This window comes from Carassius carassius, chromosome 29, assembly GCF_963082965.1.
Source record: "Carassius carassius chromosome 29, fCarCar2.1, whole genome shotgun sequence".
Lineage (NCBI taxonomy): Eukaryota > Metazoa > Chordata > Actinopteri > Cypriniformes > Cyprinidae > Carassius > Carassius carassius.
Window position 1 is genome coordinate 6,893,634 of NC_081783.1, and position 22,536 is coordinate 6,916,169.

General features: G+C 37.2%; 2 protein-coding genes across 20 annotated transcripts in view; one reads left to right on the forward strand and one right to left on the reverse strand.

Annotated features, from left to right (window-relative positions):
* The first annotated feature begins 2,147 nt into the window (after positions 1-2,147).
* On the forward strand, positions 2,148-11,946 carry fhl1a (four and a half LIM domains 1a). Of its 2 annotated transcripts, none has more exons than XM_059515640.1 (6): positions 2,148-2,274; positions 8,770-8,951; positions 9,030-9,207; positions 9,296-9,465; positions 10,722-10,908; positions 11,323-11,946. In XM_059515640.1, exons 1-6 carry the CDS (start codon positions 2,181-2,183, stop codon positions 11,475-11,477), a joined length of 966 nt encoding a protein of 321 aa, XP_059371623.1. In that variant the 5' UTR covers positions 2,148-2,180; the 3' UTR covers positions 11,478-11,946. The 2 variants fall into 2 exon arrangements, with proteins under 2 accessions (XP_059371623.1, XP_059371624.1); XM_059515641.1 differs by lacking the exon at positions 2,148-2,274 and adding an exon at positions 6,091-6,228.
* A 31-nt stretch (positions 11,947-11,977) lies between these two features.
* Positions 11,978-22,536, reverse strand: part of map7d3 (MAP7 domain containing 3) — a 32,650-nt gene continuing 22,091 nt past the window's right edge. For 8 of the 18 annotated variants that reach the window (XM_059515637.1, XM_059515638.1, XM_059515631.1 and 5 more), the window contains 11 exons: positions 22,129-22,268; positions 18,445-18,581; positions 18,038-18,279; positions 17,138-17,273; positions 16,705-16,885; positions 16,518-16,622; positions 15,998-16,051; positions 15,799-15,871; positions 15,004-15,193; positions 14,669-14,913; positions 11,978-14,591 (listed from right to left, as the gene is read on the reverse strand). In XM_059515637.1, the coding sequence (XP_059371620.1) occupies positions 14,584-14,591; positions 14,669-14,913; positions 15,004-15,193; positions 15,799-15,871; positions 15,998-16,051; positions 16,518-16,622; positions 16,705-16,885; positions 17,138-17,273; positions 18,038-18,279; positions 18,445-18,581; positions 22,129-22,268 (1,511 nt within the window). In that variant the 3' untranslated portion in view covers positions 11,978-14,583. The remainder of the gene's footprint in view (positions 14,592-14,668; positions 14,914-15,003; positions 15,194-15,798; positions 15,872-15,997; positions 16,052-16,517; positions 16,623-16,704; positions 16,886-17,137; positions 17,274-18,037; positions 18,280-18,444; positions 18,582-22,128; positions 22,269-22,536) is intronic. The other 10 variants (XM_059515639.1, XM_059515634.1, XM_059515630.1 and 7 more) reach the window with 4 other exon arrangements.

Genomic DNA, 22,536 nt, shown 5'->3' on the forward strand with positions numbered 1-22,536 from the left:
CAGCTTGTGCAAACAGAAGCAAGCTGAAAGGGTTTTAATGATGGTAAATGTGCTATTTGTTCTGGTACGTAGCTGTGTGTTAGTCACACTATGTGCAGCTCTACTCTAATGTGTTGCAGGTACTGACTGATTACATCTGTGTAAATATTCTCATCTGTTCATGTGCGTGCAATGGTCAATAAACAAAAGCCTGTGCTTTCGATTTAATAATCTTGTATGGCTGTTTTAACCTCTATATTCCCGGACTATATTAACAAAAACTGGTTCTGCTGGAACTCTTTTCTTAGGCTTTGACATCATACCTAAAGCAGCTGTTTAGAAGCTGTGTAAATGAAATATGTCTGATACAGCAGGGTTAATGGCCCATAGATTAAAAGGCCCTTTTGATTTATTTTCTTCTAACGCACTAAATAGCAACAAGCACCATGACAGTTTTGTTGGATAAATATTAAATACTTTATTTTAATTGTCATGGATTTTGGGACTAGAAAAAAAAATCTAATTTTTCTTAAAGGGATAGTTCACCCAAAAATGAAAATGTATTCTTAATTGCTCACCCTCATGTCATTCCAAACCCACAAGACATTCTTTCATCTTCTGAAAACAAATTATTATTTTTGTTTTCTTTGTATACAAAAAGTATTCTTGTAGCTTCATAAAATGATGTCACATTAACTATTTATTTATGTCCTTATACCTTACTCCATGGGCCTTGAACGTTTCAGTTGCGTTGCTGTCTATGCAGGATCAGAAAGCTCTCGGATTTCATTAAAAATATCTTAATTTGTTTTCCGAAAAGATGAATCAAGGTCTTACGGGTTTGGAACGACATGAGGTTGAGTAATTCATTTTCATTTTTGGGTGAACTACCCCTTTAAGAGTCTTCTATCATGTACCATTTACTTTAATGCCTGTTGATTAATCAATCACTCTTGCTTGGTTTCTGTCGTTCTCTCGTACTGAGGAGAGCAGAAGAGAGGTCAGGCTGAAGAAGGATCAGGTAACATGCTCCTTATATGGTCAGAACTCTCAACAAGACGAGCACATCCTCACTGGAATCACATCCAGTCCAAAACTGACATCATAGTCTAACAACAATGCAGAAAAGTGATTTGTGTCCGTTTATAAGGGAACACACAGCACACTTTCACCCAGCCACACTGAATTGAACCAGACATGCTTAGGAACATCTCAGAACTAAGAATGAAGACTTGTTTTTGTCACATATTCAACTAATTTCTGTTTGAGGCTAAATAAAGGGTAAAAGCCACTCTGCTTCACAAACAGTGAAATTCTAAATTCTTAACCATTATTTAACTCCTTGAATAGAGACAGAAACTATGTGTTGTGAGTACACAATTCAGCCTTTAAAATCATGCAGTTATGTACTTGACTGAATGTATCTCAGTGTTTTTTTTTACTTGACAGCTATTATAAAAAATATGCTTGTTTGGAACATAGAGTTAGCAAAATGTACGCAACTGAATTTCTGACCCAATTTTACAGAGATAGTCCTTGTAAAAAAAATCCCCCTGTCTTTACTAAACAAAACCTTGCATATGACAGAAGGGGATTGTTTGGCTCAGTCTCTAGTGCCAAAGGACATAAATAAGCATAGATGTGCTGCTGCTACTGCCAGGCCCTTCATAGCTTCTGTTCTCCAGTAACTGATGACAAGCTGGAGGTTGTTTAAAGGTGGTGATATTTGTGCCCTCAGTAGTGCTCTGTTAATTCCACAACACTGTATATATCACACAAGTGTTCAGGATCTTACCCTGAACCATTTATAGATCTCAGTGGAACCATTAATGCCATTTAGGAATTTTTGAGAATGTTCAGTAGAATAACTCTGGATCATCTCTGAAAACTATGAAATCTTGGTTGTCTGTGGTTCCTCATGTCCAGCAGGCTTGTAGGGAATATGTTCTACTAGAATAAAGCATCTGAAGTGACACATTCTGAACTTCTGAGCTGTAGAATATTTCATATTTATTCTGAATAAATCACTAAACATGCAGAATGATTATTTATAACAACTCACTTAAATATCTATTTTCTCCTTGGGCTTTTATACACAATTGGTTAAGCACAAAGAGTGAATTCCAGTCTGATGTCATTGTTGATATGAACTCAAAATATTTGGATCACATCCTGATTTTTTCTTTCACCCCCCCTTGTGGATGTTTTTAAGCTCAGTGATCCATCAGAGGAAGAGGAGACCGTCTCTCATCACTGCTGCAGACAGCTGCGACTCACACTGCTCAGTGCGCACTGGTAAGTGTGATCTAGGGATAATGGAAGATAGATGCATAATTTTTTTCTAATAGAAATGCATGTATTTATTAGTAATAGCTGATCGTATGAAATGTCTGAAGACTAAATTACCATGTATATACCAAATAATTTTTCTCCTGAAATATGTAACCGGTAGACTTCACAAACTTTAGAATATGTAGCATTTATGTTTTTAAGGTGTTTAGGGTGAGATTACACAAAATCTGTATAAATAATATATATATATATATATATATATATATATATATAATTTATTTTTATTTTTTACCTATATCCAAGCAAATGCTGAAGTTAAGCATAGTCCTTAAATCTAAATGTGACCTAAAGGTTATTTTTCCAGAGCCACACCTGTAAAATTTTACTTTTTTACTGTAAAGACATTATTGGGAAACGATTTAATTTAATCCAAGATTTAAGACATTTAATGGAGTTTGTCCCATGAATTTTTCTGAGAGTCAGGAATGCTATTGGAATTCTTACTGGGATCAAACTCCTTCAGGAAAAAACTGCTGAATAGACAAATTATTATTGTTGTTGTTGTTGTTATTATTATTATTATTATTATTATTATTTAGATTTTGTTCAGATTTTCAGTTTATACAGCAGGAGATCATTTCAAAGATTCTTATTATTATTCTGTATTATAATCACATGGTTAGTTTAAAGGGATAGTTCAATGATAGTAAATGATGACAGAATTGACATTTTTGGGTTAACTATCCCTTTAAGATTGATTCCAAATTCTGATTGAAGTAATTGACTTCTAAACAAAACCACTTAAAATATTATTTTATTTATTATTATTTTAGTTTTTTAAACCTTTTTTTAAGGATACTGTGGCTGTTTTTCCTTTGAAAACATTTCTCATTTCCATCTGACTCATATCCTGTGTATCTTATACACTGTACATACATAACAGGTTAAGAATGGCTTTTTAACCTGAAAGCAGCAGAAGTAAAGTGGCTTTACAGAATGTTTGTGTCAGTAGAAACCGTCCTTCCATATAAGGACAAGGTTTTTTTGGGATCCCACAAACGTATTATCAGTTGCTGAAACCCTTCAGCTCTCAGTCTCAACAACACATTTTTGTAATCCACTAGGTAGTGTGTGTATGTCTAAAACACAACCTTTTCTTTGGAGGTCCTAATTAGGAAATGAGGGGCTCTGTAGACTGCGCAACTTCATTCTGTCCACTGGGGGCGCCACATCTCTCCTGTCCTCCATTAATGACTGGTGACACACTTCAAGTTAAACTGTAAACATATATATTAACCCCATCAACCCCACTGTGTGTAAATATAAACAAAGACCTCTAAATTACCTACATGATGAAAACTTTGCTGGAAAACCTGTCTACTGCATGTCTTTTGCTCTCTGATTGATAGTTTATACTCTGTTTAGTGAGTTCAAGTATTTTTAGTATAGTTATAAAAATGTCCATCTCCAGGTCGTGGTTCATGAGTCAGACAGAGACACATTTACAGTGTCCATTAGCAGACATTTTTATCCAACGTGTCTAACAAATGAAGACATTTTTTAAAATTTATTTTAATTTGTCGCTTTCATTTCATCGTCTATCAAACGTTATAACCACATAAGTCGACAAATGCATGATGCCTATTGCTTTGAAATCTGATCGGATTTTGAGTTGTGTAGTGTATTCCAGCCTTTATTTAGATTTTAAGAAACCAGAATATCGGTTTATAAATTTACATGACACTTACAAAATCAGAATATGAGCAAATTCTGCTGTTAATCAGAATTTTCATGTTTTATTAACATGGTCAGAGGTTAAGGTTACACAACTTTGACCATAGAGCCATGAATGTAGAAATCTCTCAACATTCTCAGTATAATCACCTGTTATTGTAGGGTCAATCATTTGTGGACATGACCTGAAACAGGGTTTTGGCTTTGATTTCTCTGTCAACAAAAGAAATTTGGACCCTAAAGTTAAACTGGCTCAAGATTACATGTGCTTACATGTAAGAAAATATTTGGCTAAACACTTAATTAAAAATGTTTTAATAAGTACTTGTTGTTGGTCAATGAGATGGAAAACCCTGGTATGCTGACCTACCACATGCACACATGTTGTCATGTCCCCTAACTGTGTGAGCTCTGGACGGGCGTCAGATGAGTCACTGCTCTGTGAATAGTATTGTGATAAATTGGCTGGATTTATTATCGTAACTGACAGGCTTTTAAGACACATTCCTGGAAAATCTGAAAGCGGAGCTGCCTATTTTGGTTACTTGGTTCATTCCTAATGGAATAGATTTAATAGATGCCTGCATCCAAGTAACATTGGTAAGCTGAAATGCACAAGATCTCTGGCGAAAGATAAAATGAATGGTCCACTCACTTTTATGAGCCATAATAGTGCTGTTGTTTTCCAAACTGCCCCACGCCTCCAATGTATTGTTACCAGTTGTTACCTCACATTCTTCAATAAATGCATCATATCCAGATAAACAAGAGCCTACAGCAATTTTTTTTTCCTTCACATCAACACTGACCCACTCTTATGTTAGTACCTTCCTCATCCTCTTATCAAGTTGCCAACAGTCTGCAGATTCCTGTATCAGGCCTTCAGCTGTGATCTGCTCTCTAGCAGGGTTTAGATAAGAGATGAGAGGGAGCTGTTTGAAGCCAGATCGCTATTTCAGGCCTCCCGCGAGGACAGGTGGATCTGTTTACATTGTCCACAATGGGTCAACACTGACCACCAATGAGTCATTTCTTCGACATTTCATCCAGACAAACAAAAACACATTTCTCTGCTAAAATATAAAGAGGTTCTTAAAAGTCACATTTAAAAATATCCAGACGGAACATCAAAGTGTTATCTACAACCAAATGATGATAGAATCACTGTTCTCAGGACTTACTAGCTTTCAAAATATATTTGAAGTGGAAGTATCAAGGCAGTTGTGTATGCCAATGATAAAAAAAATACACAGCAGTTTGATGTGAATAATGTGTCCAGAAGTCCTGCGAAACTGATCTTCCCGATGAGATGAGATTTGTGGATGAGTCCAGATGGCTTCAGTCCTTTCGTGGAAATCATTTGTTCCTGTAGCCTTGACTCAACTCTGCAAACTGAGTTGCCTGTAATCATTAGTGTGCTTTTGGATAATGTCATACATATTTGTAAGTCACTACAGGAATCTTGGTTGGGTGCAAATGAAGCATAGTTTTCTTTATACATGACAATAATCAACCAATGAGAACAGAGCTCGGTTTTATTAAAAACACGGTTTAGCTTAAATAATCCAAGGTCCAGCTCATAGAGAGTATTGAAGGCATCTGAGTACAGTTAAACTTGTTTGTGTGATAGCATCCTCTTAAAACCCTTGAGACGTGGCATTTGAGAAGCAACAAATCTTTTAGTGTCCACTTTCCTTTTATTGCAACTATTGTTTAGACAGGCGAGCCAAAAGCAATACAAAGTTTATTTCACAATATAAGCACTGATAAATAAAGTAGTTCTAGGTGAACTTATAAAGTCCTGGAATGACCCTTAATTTACTAATCCTCTCTGATCCACCAGATCCAATGAAAGGCTGTAAATTCCTTTATTCTGCTCTCAGATGTCACAAGAAAGGAATTTGGATGAATTAATTTCCGTCTCTCTGACTCCCCCCCTCTTCACTTATCTTTTGCAGCATAGCCTAACATGGAGAGGGCAGCTGATGCTTTGGTTGGGATTGTTGGGTTTGGGAGGACAGGCAATGGGTGTGGTGGGCAACTGGGGGACAGGGGGTAGGTTTTAAGGGGCAGCTGGGGTTGTATATATGACAAATAACTGAATAGAAGAGTGGAGTTCCCCGTAACACTTTTGGCTGTGTGGTTCTCTCCATCCATCTTTCCATTTCCTCAAGGCTTTCCTGTATTTCCTGAAAGCAGATATGACTTTCCACAGGCACTCAGGTAAAGATGTCCAGTCATGAAAAGCTTTCGGTGGATCGGCCCATGGCTGTGCATCCATTGGCACTTCTTTGCTGGATATGGTTTATAGCTGAACTTACTCTATTAATCAAGAGTTTGGTTTTATTTTTTATTTTATTTTATTTTTTATCATTGATAAGAAATCAGCATATTAGAATGGTGACACTGAAAACTGGAGTAATAATGCTGTAAATTCAGCTTTGTATCACATAAATTACATTTTAAAATGTATTAAAATAGAAAACGGTTATTTTAAATCATAATATTATTTGAAGATATTACTGTTTTTACTTTGTCAAATAAAAGCAGATTTGTTGAGTATAACAGATTTCTTTAACGTCTTTTGACTAACATCTTTAACATAACTTTTGAATGGTAGTGTATATGTTGTTTTGTGATTTAGTATGTCCATATGTGATTTGTATATGAAAATGCATTGGTTTTGCATGTTTCTGGAGGGGTTTCCAGTAAAGTTTGTTTAATATTTCCAGTACAGATCAATATTCATCTTATTTGAAGGCCTGTGCAATATCAGTATCAGACAATCTTAGCTAGCCATTAGGTAACCCAATGTACCAAATATGTCTTAATCTGTGTAATTTTGTTGTTGAGCTCAGGTATTAGCTGTGTTCTTCTATGTAACTGAATTGACAAGACAAATTCTCAAGCTAATTTTCCACGATCGGTCTTTTCTCTTTGTTAGTGTCAAATATAAGTGCATCAATCAATATTTGCTTAAATGTGGACATGCTCTTGGTTACTGTTCTCCGCATGGCTGAATTTGATCTCTCGTTAATCTTTTGAGCAGCATTTACTCTTCGCTTTTGGACAAAGTGGTCAATTTGATAACACTTGGACAGAGCGAGCTTAAAATGAACAGCTGATGGACAGTATCCCAAAAGGTTTAAGGATTGAGCATACTGATATTTCAGTTCATAGAAGCCACAACACTAATGCTTGTGGCATTACATCTGAAGTCAGAGGAGAGAATCCAGGAAACTGCCATTACTAAAATTATCTTCTCTTTGGCAGCATTTTGTTCTATATTAGGATATACTATAATATTTTAGGTCAAGGCTTTTATTTCTGTCACATCATTCACTAATATTAATCATCATTGTTGGGAACGTTGGAATCAAATGTTAGAATGTCAACTCAACTCTTCTTTTTTCACTTCCAGGTTCCATTTCTGACCTGTTTCGTTTCAAAAATCATGTTATCGTTTTGATGAAATCAGTTAATGAATGTTACCATAATGACGGCTATATTTACTTCAGGGCTAACAATAGGATTTTGACAGAGACAAATCCCACTGGTAAGAATGAGTCTGTACTCTAAAAATACAGCTTCACTTATCAATGGCCAGAAAATTCAGCTTTGGCACTATCAGAGGTGAAGTGTTAGTGGCCACATCTGGAGACTTGGCCTTTGGCTTTTCAAGCAGACTTTCCTAGATTGTTTGGCATGCAGGTGCTAAGCTGTGTTTACAACAGATGCAGACGTGCAGTCAAAACATTTAACATCCTAACTATATCTTGCAACCCAAGGGACACTGGGTAATTTAAGTCCGAACCATTGGCTATATGTGCTGATCAATGCTAACTAAGTGCAATACTTTTTATGATCTATATAAAAGAGTAGCTGTCCATGTGGCCTCTTCATTATTTCAAGAGTATTTAAAAAACATAATAATCTGTCATCGAAACAGGAAATTCCGGAAGTTAATTTAAAAGCCTTTTAAAGTCCCTCGAAGTCAAATCAGTCCCTTTAGCCAACACGGATTCCTGTTATTGCGTTATACTGTCCTCTTGTGGTGACTTCAGATATTACAATAATCACTAGACGAGAGAATCATGTAGTCTCTGCTTGATCAGTACTGTAGAACAAAATGATGAATGTTAAAGTGCTCCAATATTCTCTGTTTCGGTACAGGTCAGTTCTAATTACAAGTTTGATCGTTTAGTAGGTGTGGAATGGAGCGGAAGAGACCACACATTTAGTCTAGTCATTCAGTTTATATCATATACCAAAATGTATTTCAGGGCCAAAACATACATTTCCATAAAAAAAAAAAAAATGTATATGAATAAATTTTCTTGGATTTAAATATACAGAGGGCAACATAATACTATTTTTTTATATTTTAAAAACCCTCCATATATTGAAAAAATGCCAGTAATATATTGGTACAAAAACATTTATAAAAACTAAATGTAATATTTTAGCAAATATATCTTTTGTGTAGTTTTTGAAATGAGAGATTTTTTTTCTCATTTATTTTTTTATTTTTTGCAGAGTGGGAATTAATAATTTAACCACCAAATAGTTCAAACTACAAAAAAAAAAAAAAAATAATAATAATAATATCTTACCTCTTATCCTTAGGTTCTGTTTGCAGAACCATTGATACTCTCATCCTAATTTGACAAGTCTAATATGAATTGTTTAAAAATCCATATTGCACGTTATAGACGTATGGTTTTGCAGTCAGTTTTATATTTTGCCTTTGTTTTGTCCCTGCAGGCCCCCGCAGCTATCTGAGCTCCACCATGAGCGAGCGTTTCGACTGCTTCTACTGCAGAGAGAACCTGCAGGGCAAGAAGTACGCCAGGAAAGATGACAAGCCAGTGTGCGTGCGCTGCTTCGACAAGATCTGTGCCAACACCTGCGCCGAGTGTCGTAAACCGATAGGTGCTGATGCAAAGGTGGGTGATGATGATTGAAGAAAAATCATTTCAAAGAGCATTTTACATTGTGCAGAGCTTACGGTGCTTTCTATCCAGGAGCTGACCCATAAGAACCGCCACTGGCACGAGGGCTGCTTCCGCTGTGCCAAGTGCTACAAGCCGCTGGCCAATGAGCCTTTCGCTGCCAAGGACGATGGCAAGATCATGTGTGGGAAGTGTGGAGACCGTGATGGATCGCCTCGCTGCCAGGGCTGCTACAAAGTGATTACGCCAGGTGTGTGCACAAAAACACCTTTTTTCGACATCAAATGTAGTTCATCAAATGTTGTAACTGACAGCAAAGTTCTGGTGTTTCTCCATAGGAGCTAAGAATGTGGAGTACAAGCATAAAGTCTGGCATGAAGAGTGTTTCATCTGCTCTGAGTGCAAGCAGCCAATCGGCAGCCAGAGCTTCCTGACCAAGGGTGATGAGATGTACTGCACTGCCTGCCATGAGAAGAAGTTCGCCAAGCACTGTGCCCGCTGCAAAGAGGTCTGTTAACAGTATACTGAAGGATTTTACTGTCAGAAAACTCAATAGATGGAACAGAAACGCAATTTCAGTGTTTGCGGAACAAATATTACAAAATGTACTATTACAGTACAGTACAAATCCAGGCATATTGCACGCAGTCAGACGGCCATAATTGCAAAATTAATTTTGAAGCAAACTATTGCACAGGTACTTGACAAACAAATAACTTTGAATTTGGGGTTGGTAAGATTTTAATGTTTTTTAAAAAAGTCTCTTATACGTACATCAAGGCTGCATTTATTCAATCAAAAATACAGTAAAAAATAAACGCAATGTTGTGAAATATTTTAGCAATTTAAAGAAACTGGTTTTTATTTGAATATATTTTAGTGTCATTTAATTCCTTTGATGCCTAGCTTAATTTTCAGCATTATTATTCCAGTCTTCACATGATCCTTCAGAAATCATTCATGTATGCCTATTTGCTGTAACAATTTCATCAATGTTCTAAATGGTTGTGCTTCATATTTACATGAAAACCTTGATGCATTTTGTTTTTCAGGAATCTCTGATAAATGTGACCCTGGACCACAAAACCAGTTTTAAGTCGCTGGGGTATATTTTTAGCAATATACCAAATTTCTTTCTTCTTTCAAAACTTACTTTTTGATTATTAATATGCATGGCTAAGAATTAATTTGGACAACTTCAAAGGCGATTTTCTCAGTACTTATTTTTTTTGCACTCTCAGATTCCAGATTTGCAAATATTTGTATCTCCGCCAAATATTGTACGATCCTAGTAAACCATACATCAATGGAAAGCTTATTTATTCAGCGTTCATATAATGTAGAAATTTCACTTTAGCCTGGTTTTGTGCTCCAGGGTCACAAATATATGTTCTTTTGAACGGTCTATTCGATCTCTACATAAAATCATTTTAATGCATAATGCCTCAATGAACACAAACTATTACAATTGCAAGCCATTTTTACAAATATTTACAGAGAAACAGCAATCAACATGCTAAAGTAAACATGATGTTTGAAGGGTTCTTATTTTATTGTTCTATGGTCTAGTATACACAGAACTATATGTTGCTTTATATTAAAATGAAGTAAATGCAGAGTTAACTGTTGCTCATCTTGTGTCGGTTGAAAGAACGACTCTTGAAACGGCACACAGATGATCAAATTCAGGAGACCAGAACTAACCATTCCTAAAAGGCATGTTCTGAGCCCTCTGCACTTTTGTCTGATCTGTCTAACAATCAGGCCATTAGCAGCGGTGGAATCACCTATCAGGGCCAGCCTTGGCACTCGGAGTGCTTTGTGTGTAACACATGCAAGAAACCTCTGGCTGGAACTCGTTTCACGGCCCATGAAGATCAGTTCTACTGTGTGAACTGCTATAAGGCTGATGTGGCCAAGAAATGCTCTGGATGTCAAAATCCCATTACAGGTATAATCTGCAAACATGCATTTGTCCCAGTATCATTCATTTTTTTCTCCACAATTACAAAAAACATTAAACTTTAAAGGGTTTGTTCACCCAAAAATGAAAACGCTGTCATTAATTACTCACCTTCATGTCGTTCCAAACCCGTAAGAGCTTCGTTCGTCTTTAGAACACAAATTAAAATACTTTTGATGAAATCTGAGAGCTTTCTGACACATTCAAGGTTCAGAAAGATAGAAAGGACATTGCTCTGAAGATGAAGAAGTCCTTATGGTTTGGAATTATGTGAAATTATTGAAATAATTTTATGTTTTTGGGAGAACTATCCCTTCCCACTAACTTCCCTAATAATTGCATTATTTATAATAATAATAATAAAAAAATCCATATTTACCTTGTTGTCTTTCTGTGTTCCAGGATTTGGCAGTGGAACCAACGTGGTGAACTACGAGGACAAAACCTGGCACGAATACTGCTTTAATTGCAAAAAATGCTCCCTCTCTATGGCCCACAAACGCTTTGTCATTAACGGAAATGACATCTACTGCCCTGATTGTGCCAAAAAGCTCTGAGGGCCTGATACAGCTGATTTATGTACAATTAATGTACAATAATAATGATGTGTTGAAATCTCCCAAAGCTTTGAGTGTTCAAGTTCAGATAAACCAGTGAGGGTGTTTGCATTGATAAATCACTAGAAGATTAAGATAATTTTTATCAAGTTCTTGGAGCAGATAACGAGTGCTATATGAAGGGCTTTTCTTATGCAAATCATATTACTGCAGTCATAAATGCAATCGCTGCATTTACAAACCTAACAATATTTTAAGCTTCAGTTGTCGCAAAGCTATGGTGAAACTGTGTGATGTTACAATAGGAATACAACATGCATTGCAAAATGCATTAAGTAAACTAATTTTGCTTTGTGTAAAAAATGTTTGATTGGTTTCAGGATAATTCCTTTGAAATGTTTTTATGCAAGTCTTTCTGTTAATACAACTAAGAATGAAAAGAGACAAACTGATGAACATATTCAAATCACTGCGCGTGAAACAATAAATGACTCTGAACATTTAATTTTCCAAAACTTTATTTTAACAATTTATATTTTCCCAGTACACTTTAGATATATTTACAAATATAATTTGTGGTCAGGGCTATTTCAAGACAAGAAAATGCTCTAAAAAAAGCAGATCTCATTCATGGCCCTGGTCGAGGAGAGTGATTGTCATGGCCGAGGTAAGCTCACGTGACACGTTAAGGTATTGTTAAAATACAGCCCATTCAGCATCTAAGGCACCGTCCTATTCTAGCCCTGTATTGAGTAAGCAACCTTAAAGAGCAGTTTTAGTTCTGATGTATAAAGCACAAAGGGCTCTAAATGTCCCATTAGTGGAAACATCTGCATTGGAGTAAACTCGTCTGAAAGTGGCTGTTGGTGTATTACGAAAGCAAACACAACTAACACATACACACACGCCTCAATGATTAGGACTGCAGCAGCTACACCACAACATGAAGCAATTTTGGAAATGTGAAGTGTCATGAGTATAAAAGGCCAAAGAGGGAATCTCAATGAGCGCTGGTCACTTCTAACCTCAGCGAACACTTTTCCACTGTAGTCTAAGAGCCCGAGTCCAAAAGCAAGAACGTGACTATTATACAACAAAAGATAAAAATCACACAAAGCGGTTGCATATAAAATAATAGAAGAACATTAAATACATATTGAGGGGTCTACGGTATTTCTAAATGTGGATGGAATGATACAAATAAGGAAAATTTACTTGTCAGTTAACCACGAACTCAACGGTTTCTTTAAGCTTCGTGGCCTTTAACTGGTCTGTGAATAACATTTCAAAGGAAACACAACTACAGTACACAAAGCCAACTGAACCCTTCAAGCATATGGAGACCAACAGTCAAATGCCAAATCACACTTCCCCTCAACCCTCTAGCTGCAAATGTACATCGCAAGTCTCAACCTCAATGAGAGGCAATATGCTTAATGGATTCTCTGCAAACATTCCTGTTCAAATTCAAAGCAGCTTCATTACCAAATATCCCTCTTGACTTCGCTTGTATCCCTCAGTTCACATTCTTTTTTCCAACTCACTTCACCCTCCGTTCAAAAACGTGTGCTAGTGCTGCTGTGTACAGTTCGTTACATCTGGCCTGTCAGATTAGCAACAGCGTTTCTTACAGTACAGTGCTGTACCACACTATACAGTACATTAATTTGCTGCCTAGTTCTTATTCCCAACCACAAGTAAAGCGAGACAGCCTAATACTGATTACATAATACTTGGTTATGTTTACTTGCGTTTTAAATATATATTTATGCATTTTTAAAGAGGGAACTACATTTATTGTGATTATTTAGGCCATGAATGGATGTGAGAACTAACAGGAACTGTATATACACGAGGAAACATCAGGACCTGATAGTACAGTACAACCCTGAGGGGACTTCGGGCATTGGAGAATATGAAATCATTCAAGTTTAGCCACTGGAACACGTTTCCTCAAACTCCAGGGAACAGAAACATGCCGAAAGTGTGCAAGTAAGAGTTACAGTAATTCTCTGTGTTATGTTACGCAATATAGTAGCAGATAGATTCAAGCAGACATACTGATGGTCACTTAAATTGGATATTTGCTAACTAGTCATATTTATGTACAGGGAGAACAGGATATCAACAATACAGATATTTACTACAGAACAGGAATGAACATAAAAACCTCAAAAGTGTTACATTAGTCTGCATTGAGCCCCATCATCCTTCAATCTCAGAGCTCAGGGCAGTATAAACAAGTTTGCACTCCATTTTAATTAGAATCAGTCTGGTAAACGGTTTTAATGAAACCTCTCGAGTGAGATTTGCTATCTACAAGTGTTACACAGTAGGAATGCTTAAGTTGTTGCACAGGAGATATAGTGTTAAACACTATACAGTGGTGATGTTTATGCCTTTAGCGAGGAGAAACAGAAGCTTAGAGGAACATATCCTGAGGTCACATTAAAAGCACATCAGAAAAGGAGAGTTGCTGCACTAGCAGCCCGTCTAACCTCATGTTTCTACATTGGATCACACTACTGAGCTCCGCTCAGGGTTTAATTAGTATGTGATTGGAACCAATGTCAGCTGAAGATATGTGAGAGTTTTTTTTTTCAAAATGCTTCACACTGACTCGACCAACCAGATTATTCAACAAAATGCTAAAGTTGAAGCTATAACGAATTTGTATGTGCCACGTGAACACCTGGAATTTAGCAAAAAAAAGTGCTCGTGGTAACCGTCAAGAGACACTAACGATTTAAATGTGAAGAAGCCGCATGAATAAATAAGTTGTCTCCACATTTAAAAGACAAAAAAAAAAACATTTAAGAATTGTATGGAAAAAAACAAATCCTGATGTCAAAATGATAAAGATGTAGAGCTGATTAACGAAGCAAGCACACTGAAGGAATCATTTCCCCTGAAGCGTTTCTTTAGCTTGTTACTTCCAACTTGTCTTTATTTTCTCTTGCCTTATCCGTCTATTATCTGCAGGGGCTGTGTGGCACTGTGCGCTTTCCCTGGCCTTTCCAGATGAGTCTGAGGGCTGACACTGAGGCTCACCTGGACGTGACTCACGGAGTGCAATATTCAGCAGGCCTTAAACAGACCTGCGCATTCACATCTCTGAGAGAACAAGAGAAACATGAGGTCAATTCAATATAAACACCATTCAGATGACTTAAGAGTAAAAAGAGCCTTACCAGACAGGGCTTCAATGGGCTGGGCTGGATGAATTGAGCTGGTTTTCTCTTCGAAGGCCATTCTAGGCCCTTCAGGGCCCCCATCGTCCATCAGGGGTTTGCTCTTCGCATGAACACCCAGATCGATCAGCTCCTCGAAGCTCCAGGATCCTCCTTTGCCATTCAACCCTTGCACCAGGTTCACTTTAGAGTCTTCGTTCACAAACTCTGAGCCCTCCATTAGACAGGACTTGGGAGGGGGGCTGCTAGAGATTAAAACACAAATGTAAAAGGTGATTTATGTACCACTAGAGTAACCCACATGAAACTAGAGTAAATTAAGAAATTTTTTGTACCTGTCCACTGAGGGATCCTCTGTGCTGGGTCCATTGTTGTTCTCTTTATTATCCACATCTGTTTGTGTGTTCATACTAACAACTGGCCCGTCTTGCTCTGTGACTGGCTCCTCCACAGATAAGTGACGCTCCTGAGAGTCTGATGGCTCTGCCTCCTTGGAATTCTCCTCTGACTCGAGAGCCTCATTCTCTAAATCTGAACGAGACAGATTCATTAATCAGTCCTACATTAGGGATACACAATATATTCAAATAAAACTGTGATATGTCTTAGTGTGATTATCAAACTGCAAAGGGGGTGTTCTAATTAAATAAATGCTTTATTCTCTACATGCACTGTGCTACTCATTTCAACAGACTTGTCACGAGAAGCATTTAAAAATTTGTTTGGCAAAACAGAAACGTTATGGGATTTTATTAAATAATAAAATAAATAAAAAAATCACAATTCAATTATAATTATTTTTTAAAGGCAAACTGAATGAATCAAGACACAAAGTGTTTTTGCAATATTTATAACATTTAATATCGCAATGTCAATTTTTCCAGTATTGTGCAGATGAAAGTTACATATGGTGAGAAATTATATCTTGAGACTTTCAGCATTAGCTGTCTTTTTGAATTTGCTTAGTAAATTTTTTGTAAATACTGTGTAAAAGAGGTGTTCAGTTTCATTTCAGCAATTCTCCTATAACTTGTCACTTGCTTGTCAGTGGACCATCAGTCATCTGCTGCATAGAAACTCACTGTTGTTGCCAACAAAATAACATTCTGCCATTTCTGGCATGAACTGACCCTCATTTTCACAGTTTATTTGGTCCTCAGCCTCCTCTTCGTCTTCATCAGGAATGTCTCTCTCATCATTACTCTGAGAGAACACGCAGACTCAACATAAGTAACTGCTTGGGAGTTGAAATGATGCATAACAAGCAGATACATCATGTTTCAATTCTACATAAGCCATATGCTATAAAATTAAAGCTGGTAAACTTGCCTTAAAATCCATTTGGTCTGTTTTTCTGGTTCTTTTCATAATTTCTTCAATTCTCTGCAGATGGAGACAACATTGAAGCAGCTTGTACGATTCTTTAAAGGTGCTCTAAGCGATGCCGGGAGTCATAACTTCTTGTTGACGTTCAAATTGTTGTCAAACAAAACGGAGGCTAGCTAGACCCTCCCTCCTCCTCATCCGTGCACAAACCCCCAAACCCCACCCCCAAATCTTTCTTGTCGGTTATTGGCTGGAACAGTTTGTAATGTTTTGTGGTGCGGGTGAGCCCAGTTTGTTTTTCTTGTTGTTTGTGGAGCCTGGTGTCCAGAGAGACCCCGTTTTTTTACAGTGTGTTCAGGGGACAAGCAGCTAGCGGATAGTGAGGAGATGTTTGCTGGATGTGACAAAAAATGTTTTGGCCTAAAAAATGTGTGACATCACTTAGAGCACCTTTAAACTATAGCTGTTCACTTAAATTCAAATTGTGTAAATGTCAGTGTCTTGTGCTGGCATTGGCCTTTACCTTCTTTCTCTCCATGCGCTCTTGTTGGTTCTTTTGCATAATGCGTGCTCTCTCCTGACGCTGCTTCTCTGCTTCCTCTTGGGCCTTTGCTTCAGCCTCCTCACGCTGCCATTGAATGTGCAAGGAGTCAATTATTCAAACAGAGCAGCTCTATTGGGGTTTCTGTGCAAAGGGACTGTCAACTCACCTCTTTCTGTAACTCAGCCTGTCTTTGCTGCTCCTCCAGCTCCATTTGCTGTCTCTCCTCCTCTGCTATAAGAGCCTGCTTCTCCTCTTCTTTCTTCCTCTCCTCTGCAAGCCTCTTCTCCTCCTCTGCACGCCTCAAGCGCTCCTCCTCCGCCAGACGCTTCTCCTCCTCTTTCCTCAGCCTGTTGAGACATGACACTTCAGGGCCTCTGGCACTTCAAAAGTAAATAGTTTTAACACAGCAAGCTAAGGATCACTCCAGCTTTAATGACTGCATAACAAACCTGCTTTTACAAACAAGAAAAACAAGAATACAACTACAAAGTAATGCCAGCGTTTTTGTTCTGATTCTTCGGAGTAATTGTAGGTTTAGAGGTCATAATACTTATATATGACACTGAAACACAACACTAAAGCTTATCAAATAAACACACCTCTCCTCTTCTTGTTTCTGTATGCGGAGTTGCTCTTCTTTCTCTTTTTGCTCGCGTGCTAGACGTCGGTTCTCTGCCAGGATCTTAGAAGCCTCTGCAGCCGAGTTAGTGCCTGCGACAGCTTTGGAAATGGATTCTGTAAACACATATACATTACATAGAGTAACATTATCTTTGCTGTTATTTATAGTTAATGAATTAATTCTATAAAAATAAACAATAAAATGCATTGAAAGACTGGGAAAGTCTCTTTCACAAAGTAAAATTATAATAGATTAATGTTTTCAGCAAAGGGCACTGCGTCTCAAGGATAACCCTGCACACTGTATAAAAACTCAGTAAACCCAGCAGCATCTGACCTTGTTAGTAGATATCTTAAGACATTCATTAAACAAAATGTGCTGGTTTGCTGCTGTAATAGTTCTAAGGCTTTGTTTTGGCCAGACATTTGGCAAGGCAGGAAGCAGTAAAAAGCTGACTCATTTTCAAAGCTTATTTCCTATTACTAGATGCTTTCATTAAAGCTGCCAAATCATATTATTTTAACCTATTTTTCTTTTTGTTCATTTTGTTTAACAGTGAAATTACTGGTGGACAAAACTACATTTCCTATGATTCTGCAAACAAATTTCCACCAATCATGGAACTGAAATAAGCAAATTGTGTTAAAAGAACTCAGGAGTGCCTGTCCTTTTTTATGAAACACTGAGAATGACTTCCTTCACTTTCAAACTACTTAAATATGTGAGTGTCAATTAAAATATATAAGACTGAACTGTAAACTGAAATTGTCAGACATGGAAATTATTTTAAAATTCCCTTACACTGTCATGTATTTCATGGAAAGTATGGAAACTCAGATATTACCATCAAAATGTTGTTTTATTTGCGTTCGCTCACCCTCTTTGGTCTTGGGTGTGGGTGTTGGGCTGGGCGTGCTGGTTTCTGGAGACTGTGGGGTGACAGGCATCATGGGAGACATATCCTTTGGCTTAGAGTCCCTCTTGCGAAGGGTAGGCGGGCCAGTGGGGGTGAGAGCAGGTTTCTGGATGGGTGGAGGTTTGGATGTGGCGGAGGGTTGAGGAGATGGAGGCCGCTGTTTCAAACTGCTGGGGGAAGGAGGGCGGAAGCGAGGACTCTGCCTGAAGGACACAAACATAGAAGAGAAGTTAGAAGATGGCCTTACACACATTCGTACTACAGACAATGGGAAATGCAATTTGAGCAGCAGACTGTAAAGGTCTGAAATCAAACTATCATTTTAGAGTGAAACCACTGCAGGCTAAGCCTGGTCTCAGGGGTCTTACTTGGCTGCTCCAGGTGAGGGCGCTCTTGTGGTGGTGTTAGCAGCAGGAGAAGGAGACGGGGATCGGTGACGATTGGAGGGCGAGGCAGGGCGTTTTCCTACTGGTGACGTGAAGCGCTTCTCAGGCTCACCTTTCTGCTTTTACAAGTGCAAAAAAGAACAAAAATAGGAGAGATCACATCTCATCCACTCTATAAATTAATGAACAAAACACTAAAACTGACTAGATTTTGAATCCAAGATTTTCAATGTGATCTCTTCTTTTTGATCCAAAAGTCTAATGTAGTGATAATCACTGTTCAGCGTAATCCAAGCCATATATATCACTCCATTGCAGCTGGGATTTTACTGCTGTCAATCTGAAAAAGACTGTGGTAAACATGTCCTTTCAATCTATTTTTAATCTTCTGTCCACATGTTCAGGGTGTCAATTGGACACATGAACTAAATGCAGGACAGGCTCATAAATGTGGAGATGTCTTTTACAGGAAACCTTCCCCACATGATCACAGCAAAGCAGCAAGCAGTGAGCACACCATGTTTTCATCTCTAACTCTAGATATCTCTCCAAATGACAATCAGGCAGATCAGATATAGAGAGATGTAAGGCCATAATATAAGGCCACAGTATAACCAGCAGAAGGAAACATGTCAGTTTCAACTTACATTCCTCCAGTGACTATACAATGCAAGCTCTCTTTCGCTTTCTCTTTGAGACACTCACTCAAGCTCGTTTAGCATTCATTATATGAAGGGCAATGTTTCAAATGAACAGTGTCTGAATGAATTGCTGAAGTGGCATTTCTAAACCTCTATATATATGAGGGATGATACTGTCACATGTAGTTCAGATCTGATTATGTTATCGAGTGAAAAATATTTTAAACTCGATATGTTAAGAGCCTAAATGCCCCTAAAAACTCTAAAGATAAAATCATAGTTTGGGGTCTGACTAGCACACTGTAGTAAAGAAAGTAAATATATTTATAAGAATTTATTATAATACTTATTCTACTATTTCTGTAATAAATGCTGTTTTTGTACTTTCCAGAAAATATTAAGCAGCACAACTGTTTTTAACAGTGTAATAAAAAATGTTTCTCAAGCAGCAATTCAGCATATTAGAATGCTTTCTGAAGCATCATGTGACTGAAGACTGGAGTAATGATGCTGAAAATTCAGCTTTGCATCATAGGAATTACATTCAAAAATGTATTGTTAGCCTTGTTAAGCTTAAGAGATTTCATTCAAAAGTGTTTTAAAAATTCTTACCAACCCCAAACTTTGAAATGATAGTGTAGCTTTACATTTCCTTGTTTTGCTAAGCTAACAGCACAATGGTTAGTCGAACTGACAATACATAGTACATGCAAATATTTGGTGAAATAGAAAGTTTTTAATAAGACTGGACTATTTTTCAGTATTGAATAAAAAAAATCTACTAAATTGTGTAAAAGCAAGTGTTTCCAGCTACACACACTCCTTTGTAGTTGAAATGTGTTTAAATGCCATTATTTGTACTGATATCTGTCACACAAAAGCAGTATGAAAAGAACAGTTTGGCAATTGGGTCGACTGATGTAACCTAGTTCCCTGTCTCTCCAGCACACGTTGTTGCTGAAGCGGTCTTAAGCCTGGATCAGATAGTGTTATTCAGAACGAACAGCTCACTGATTAACTTCAGGGATAAATCCAAGCTGTTTTGCAAAGCAAACCATAATATACGGACATAGAAATGTCTGAATGAGTACATATTGTTTTATAGGGGTCATATGATGCTGCTAAAAAGAACATTATTTTGTGTCTTTAGTGCAACGCAATGCATTCAAGCGGTTTCAGGTTCAAAAAACTATTTTCTACATACTGTACATTATTGTTGCTCCTCTATGCCCCGCCTTCTGAAACGCATAGATTTTTACAAAGCTCATCGTTCTGAAAAGCGAGGTGTGCTCTGATTGGCCAGCTATCCAGTGCATTGTGATTGGCTGAATACCTCAAGCGTGTGACAAAAATGTTACACCCCTTTACCATACTATGATGCCGTCTCCCGGCGCGACGAGACAAAACCAATTAAACCCATTACAGGTGGGCATGGATGAGTCTTAACTTTTATAAAGAATATCTCTTTGGGTTTGAGACTTTAGTCTTTGCAACTTTAGGGATCTCATCTATGCACAAACAGCTTGTAACACTTCAAAGAGGAAGGAAAACTTGAAATTGCATCATATGACCCCTTTAAGGCATTTCAACTAAGGAAGACAAAGATGACACACAGGACACTGTAGTTCTGTTAAGATTATACCGGATGCTCTGGAAATAATTACATACATTTATACTATGTGGCCATTGAATGCTTGAATCTGATTGGCTGACGAACGTTCTGAGGTGTATAATTATTTTCTGGGAAACGCACGCGAATGTAGTTCCAGGCAGCTCTCTTGACTGCATTACAGTTCCATATCACTTCACATAGTAAAGCACTAACAAAAACAACATGACAGATGATTTTCCGAAAGTAAATACACATGACATTTCTCACTAGCGAGGTTATAACAGTGCTGTTTAGAGACGCTGCTGCAGAAGACTGTTAGGGACGCACAGAGGTAGCCTCATTCACACAAACTCTCTCTCTCTTTCTTTATCTTTCACTGGTTCTCTCTCTCTCGCTCTCTTTCTCATAACTTCATTAATAAATCAATGGCTCAAGCCTCCATTACCAGCTTTAAAATTACGTTTTGGTACTAGCAAAAGAGGCATTGGATGAGATGCGGAAGAAATAATCCTACTCACAATAGTGATTCAAGTACAAAAACAGGACGAATCCCTTTAAATATATCATCTGATCGATGTCGTAACTGTAGTATAAGATAAATAATTGACTCTGGGCCGTTGAATTATTAGAAAATAAAATAATTATTTAAAAATAAAATAAATCTAATAATAATAATAATATTTTATATATATATATATAAAATATTATTATTATTATTAGATTTATTTTATTTTAAAATAATTTTTATTTTATTTTATTTTCTAATAATTCAACGGCCCAGAGTCAATTATTTTTAACTTATGTAAATTATTCAATTATTAAGAAGTCTCTTCTGCTCACCAAGCCTGTATTTATTTGATCCAAAGAACTATAAAAACAGTAAAATTTTGAAATATTTTTACAATTTAAAATAACTATTGGATTATTTTTTTTTTACATTTACTTTATTCCTATGATTTCAAAGCTGAATTTTAGCATCATTATTCCAGTCACATGCTCCTTCAGAAATCATTCTAATATTCTGATTTGCTGCTCAAAAAAAGAAAGAAAGAAAAAAAAACTTTTTATTTCAGATAAATGCATTTTAGAATGATTTCTGAAGGATCATGTAACACTGAAGACTGGAATAATGATGTTGAGGATTTAGCTTTGATCACTGGAATAAGTTACATTTTTAAATATATTAAAATAGGATTTTTTCTAATGTAATAAAATTAGAAAGAAATTCTGTTTTAAATAAATTAACTTTCTATTACTCAAAGAACCCTAAATATTTAATGTTTTATAACACTGATGATAAAAAAAACAAAACAAAAAAAAAAACAAACAAAAAAAACAAACAAAAAAAACAAATCAGCACATTAGAATGATTTCTGAAGGATCATGTGAAGTTGCCATGCATCATCTGCTCACCTGTGTCATACTGGAAATGGCATCTGCTGAGACAGAAGTAGGCGGGCCTTTCTTTCGATCGCTGCTGCGACTGCGTAGGGGTCCACGGGCAGAGGGCTGCATGGGACTGGCAGATGCTGAACGAGGACACAGGTGAGACTCTGGTAAAGGACACAGTCAGTGGTGCACAGCCAGGGACAGCAGGGAAGGAACGTCATAAGCAGCCGAGTGGGTGAGCAAAGCAAAGGTATAGGAAGGGACAGAAAGAGAGAGATATAAAGAGGAAGGGAGAAGGGGAAAGGGATGATAAAAGCACAAAACATTGGAGTATGTTAGATCTTTCATACAGGCTGATGGGGAACTTTTGTACTGATGGCCTCAGGTAGATTGGGTTTGACGGGTGTGAGACAGAAAGAGAGACATGGCAAA

Coding starts and splice junctions, on each gene's coding strand:
- fhl1a (XM_059515640.1), top strand. CDS start 2,181: ATGTTTTTAAGCTCAGTGATCCATCAGAGGAAGAGGAGACCGTCTCTC. Junction 2,275..8,769: donor ACACTGCTCAGTGCGCACTG/GTAAGTGTGATC, acceptor TTGTCCCTGCAG/GCCCCCGCAGCTATCTGAGC. Junction 9,466..10,721: donor ACTGTGCCCGCTGCAAAGAG/GTCTGTTAACAG, acceptor TCTAACAATCAG/GCCATTAGCAGCGGTGGAAT.